The following is a 5299-nucleotide window of genomic DNA, read 5'->3' as shown; positions in this document are numbered from 1 at the left end:
GGAATTGAGGAAAAATCATCATTCAACATACAATTTAGAATAATGTGTGCATATATACAGATACATGTGTATACCGCATCATGTAACAGGATACAGGACTGGATTTATTAAAGCCAAATGGAAAGATATTTCCTCTTTTAATATTCTAGATCTCTTTTAATATATGCAATGCAGATATTGCACTGAAGCCTGATTCATATAAATACCACATTGATTGCACATCAATGTGGTCAGTCCAGTGAAAGCTCTGTTTTACTACAAATGTAAAACCAAGTTACCATCTTAGCTGTCTGCATCTACAACTCCATCTAACAGTGGCTGTTACACTTGATGTGTATATATAAGACGTATCATCCATCAGCTCACTGCTTATCATGGAGCATGCAAGCATGAGTTGAAAAGCAGCAGGCACAGATAAAGCACAGTTATGGAGAAGGAGCAACAGAGTAGCAGCAATGGAGTTGGACTGGGGGGTGCTAATGAGTAGTGTTAAAAGTGGAGTGCTGGGGGAGAGGGTGAAAGATCTGTATGAGACATGGCTGAATAAGAAAAGACAGAAAACAAGGCATATTTCTATTTCTTATTTCAGAAGAGAACTTACAGCTTCCAAATTTTAGTGGGCAAGCGTGTGCATCCATGGGGAAATCTTCAAGCTGCATGGGACATTCAGCAGAAATGGTCAATCTGTAGGGGAGTAAAAAGAAAACACATGATTTTTTTTCCCCTGCACCTTTTCTTTAGGCCTCTCACCACAATACCTGAGTGCTGCCATAATCAAGCTTTGCCTGAAGGCTCCTTGTTCCTGTTTAACCCTTAGTTAAACTGGATGTGAGACAAGCCAGGTGGACCACCGTGTGTGCATGCCACAGGCCTTATCTAGTAACACTGAGACACGTGAAATGATATTATTTATGTAAGGTGTCCCAGTAAGACCATTCTTTCTTATTAGTACGTGAAGAAACCTCTGTGATGGAGCTTGTGCCACACACCTTATACTTATCTCCTTTCTGTACATACTGCAACTGGACTAGGAGTTTGACTCCTGGGTAGAGCACTGTTACAGACATAAAGAAGCATTGACTTTATATGTAGATGTAACTATTTAAATACATAAACCAAATAATTATAAATAAAAGTAGATAATATAACTATTTATAACTATATATAAAGTTATATATCATCAAGTACATATATGTAGCACTATAGTTAGCTTCTGTGGAAATCACATTGTATTGGGGTAGTCCGTTTCAGTTTAACACACTGTGAATTACCTGGGCATCCTGTCAGGAAAAAACAACAGGGTGATCTTCCCTAGGCAATGTATTGCCTAGGGAAGCAGTTCTATCCTAGACTACCTTGCCACTTGATCTAGAGAGGATTTAGTGGTAGGGAACGAAAAACTCATAGGAAAATATAACCATGTCTTATGGATGTTCTGTATGATTGACAGATCAAGCTGAACACTAAAAAAAGTCTGAGGCAAATTTCTGAGCAGTGCAGCATCAGTTATACTGATATCAAGTGAGTCAAATACATCAAATATATCAAGAGAGCCAAAGCTTACTTCTAGCACTAGTAAAAACTGTTTTGTTTATGCCATTTTGATATTTGCATAATACACAGTTTCCTCAGGAGAGTGAGGATGCAAATCTCATTTTACATTATGAATAACCTTATGGCTTTCTCATTTTATGCTGCTATTCCACCTCAGAGGCAACAGACCAGAGATATCCGAAACCTTACAGACTGCCTGGTGCTGGGGCTCTGCTGGAGGGCATCCTGGTTCCTTAGAAAACTGTTGCCTGGGGAGCAAATATCTGCAAAGAAATCCACAACACCCTACTACCAGAATGCAAAAGTACACTTTCCTATCACAACAGCAACACAGAGCCATACTCCCCAGCTATATATACTCACCGCTTCCTATTAACACCCCAAAGTGCTACAAAAACTTCTATCCAAGGGGGTTGTAAAGAGTAACAATCTGTTTACAGATGGCACAGTGTTCAGCCAGTCCACTTCAAGAGAACACGATGCCTTGCCAGGGCACTCCAGCTACATAGAAAATAAACTGGGGGAAACAGCTCCACTCTCTGCCAACACAGAGAAATTCTGGAGCTTTACCAAAGGCTGGAAATGGCAAAATAAGCACAGAAAAATGTAATAGTATCATTGGCTTGAGATCATATTCCGAGGATAAGTTGGGAAACAGGAAGGGAAAAAGGCAAACTGCACACAATAATATAAAATGTAAAGAAAACATGCCATAAAAAGCAAATGAAAAAAACTCCAGAACAGAGATAGTGTACCATTTTGTAAGAACAGACAGGAGGCCAAAATATAGAAAAAAAATTATTGAGGCCTGAGATACCTGCCCTTAGGCAAAACTTTCCTTGGGCTTTATTTTTGTAAAAGAAATTTCAAGATCACTCAAATATGCAGTTGTCTGCAGTGGAGAATGCCCTTGGGCACCAAAGCCAGCAAAGCCAAAGTCACCAAGAGTGCTGTGTGGGTGAATTTTACAAGGTGGTTCTACCAGCATCCCATCCAGACCTTGCATCTTTTTCATAAAAATCACTCTAATGGGTACTTGAAAGCAAGGTTACCATCCCTCCAATGCATTGTTACATTTTCCATGCTAAACACTGCAAATTTAATTTTCTTGATAAATTCAGAAACCTTGTTCCCAGAGTCCATAAGAAAGCTGGTATGTTTTACTGCACTGCATCTCCTGCTTCTTTTTCTACCAAAGTTTAGCATGTTATTCGAAAGGCTGCAACATTTAAATATACATGCTTGTAATCTGCAAATATTGAGGGAGGGAATCCCTATATCCATCTTATAAAGACAACAGATGTATAATCAGGAAGTGAAGGAAGATTCTGAGCAAAATTATGCATAAGACCTTCTGCTTCATCTGACTGTCCTATGAATTGTATCCTGCTGTCTGCATCTCTGGAAATAACCCTTGTGTATAATGAGGAAGGCTGTAGACATTCATCAACTGTAAATGTGGAAGAGAAGTGAAGATGATTTGTACAGAGACTGTGACCTAGTGGAATTTAATTAAGTCCCTCCAGAAATTATTTTTGCCTGTCTTAAATGAAAGGGTAGCAGATAAGGCTGGAGGGCATCTGGCTGCCACTACCTGACTCAAAAGCCCCCAGAATCCTTCTGGTGCCAGGGCTACACCTCTGTCCCCTCTGAATTCCTCATCCAGCAAAAGGCGGCACATCCCTTAAAAGGATGATGCCTGCTGCAGTCATCTGGGTCTATCCTGGGGGTAGGGAGTACCAAATTTAGCAGCTGTGAATGTGCTTGGGTACAGCCTTTCCTTTCATTAACACGAATTCTTCCCATGAAAAAGTTCTTTTTGCTCTCTATCAGTGACATCTGCACCCTTCCTTCCTTTTCCAGTACCTCTGTCTTAGGACCACTCCTAGTCTGGCCATCTTGAACAAGTGAACTGGCTATGCTCTTTGTTACATGCTATTAAAAACCTTGTAGTTGAGCCTCTTAGGTGCTTTTAAAGTGCTCGCTGAACACTCTCCTTAGATACCTCCTACAAAAGTGTGCATTACCAGAGGATTTTGAAGTGTCTTGTAATGGCCTACGTGACAAAAAATTTGACAGGAGACTTGTAAGAAAACTTGACTGTGGGTTCTCCTACACAGCACAAATGTCACCACCCTGAATTTCTGCAGGATGTTCTGTGCCAAGCTGGAGCTGCTTTTCATTACTGTGTGAGGACCTAAAAAACAAAGTCACTAAACTGACTCCAGGTTCAAAGAGACGGGATTTTCTATAGTGTGCAGAAATAAAAGCAGCACAGCAGCCATCTCTTACACTCTGGGAGCAGGAAGCATGGGTCACTGCATACAGATTTGCTCCTCGATGCAGAGTACAAACTATATATTCAGATCATAGCTTCAGGACTCACAAAAAAAATTGTATCTAGGTCTACTCTTTCAAATATCACCTGGGGTGATATTTGCACTCTTTGGTTTTTAACACTGTGACCAAGATTAGGCACCCTTTGCGTATTCTAGTTTACACAGCTGATTATAATAACATTACTCCTAGTTTGCATTTATTTAAAGAGAAAGGAGGTCTTGGCATCCTTTGATGCCTTTGCCTAATCTTTTAAATAGGTGACTCCAGAATGATCTTGCTGTGCTCAGTGCAGCAGTTATCTGAGCTAGAGACAGTGCCCATACCAGGATTTTTCTGTCACAGCACAAGCATTTCTCAAAGGTAGCTCTTTTCAACAGAAGCATTTAAAAGCTTCCCTCCTCCACCATCATTCTGTCTTAATAAAATCCCTATAAGATTAGTTTCACTCAAACAGGGTTTATGACAAGATGATAGGCAGCTGTTAAAAGGTCCTTTGCAATGGGAGGATGAAAGTCTGATTTTATTGAAGATAATGGTAAAATTCTCCCTGACTTAATGGGGCCCTATTCACATAAAAAATGTAACAAACCCTGACGATAGTTGCTGATTTATTACTGACAAAATTTCACTTTCATAATGCTCCAAGTACTCACACTACTATCCAAATGTTAATCAACCAACAAAATGCTATTGCATACCTTAATTATCTGGAAAAAAAAAAAAGTTAGGTCTACAAATTATTTAATCTGTCATCTATAATTGTACATGAAAGCTTTATCAAAGCTTCATTATATATATATAGCCTTTACTTTAAGAACATAAAGTGATTACTGAAGTTCTGTTTCAAGACACATAAACAAATATCCCTCTCAGAAAAGCACAACAATTCAAGCAGCAAGACTTCGTCACTCCAGAAAAGTCACCTTCAACAATTTCCACTGGGGAATTAAGCATGACAGTGCTTTCAAGAGACCATTCCTTTTTAACAAGAAGGAAAAGGAGGTGGTGTTAAAGTCAAGGATGTGGCAAGGAAATAAATGCACGTATTAGGGAGTCAGACATTTGCAGTGAGTGTGCTTCTAGGAGAAGTGAATGTCCCTCAGTAGAAGTCCCCGAGACAAAATGCATCCTGTCCTGCAAGACCCTGTTTTAGGGTACTGCAGGGACCCCTCAACTGTCTCTGTGATTCCCTCAGTGCAAGGGAAAAGAGTGGGGAGACTGAGCAAAGCTGTCATCTCTCTCCTACCCTGAAAGTGCAGAAAAACACTTTCTGGAGCATTATCTGCAGCTGCCAGGCAAGAGGTGAGGGCAGTCACGTGCCTGGGGAGCCCACAGACAGAGTGGAAACTTGCTTTTTCTTATCAGCTACTAGCTTTAGTATGCAAACAAATTAAAACAGAGAGCT

General features: G+C 40.1%; 1 protein-coding gene across 1 annotated transcript in view; it reads right to left on the bottom strand.

Annotated features, from left to right (window-relative positions):
* Positions 1-476: 476 nt before the first annotated feature.
* The window catches only part of LOC114063496 (gamma-aminobutyric acid receptor subunit alpha-5-like), a 26438-nt gene continuing 21615 nt past the window's right edge, over positions 477-5299 (bottom strand). The window contains exon 6 of the mRNA XM_027895805.1: positions 477-684. Within this exon, the coding sequence (XP_027751606.1) occupies positions 477-684 (208 nt within the window). The remainder of the gene's footprint in view (positions 685-5299) is intronic.

Source organism: Empidonax traillii, unplaced genomic scaffold, assembly GCF_003031625.1.
Source record: "Empidonax traillii isolate 1590-97213 ecotype Southwest subspecies unplaced genomic scaffold, ASM303162v1 scaffold469:size586335, whole genome shotgun sequence".
Classification (NCBI taxonomy): domain Eukaryota; kingdom Metazoa; phylum Chordata; class Aves; order Passeriformes; family Tyrannidae; genus Empidonax; species Empidonax traillii.
This window is presented reverse-complemented; position numbering and strand designations above follow the sequence as displayed.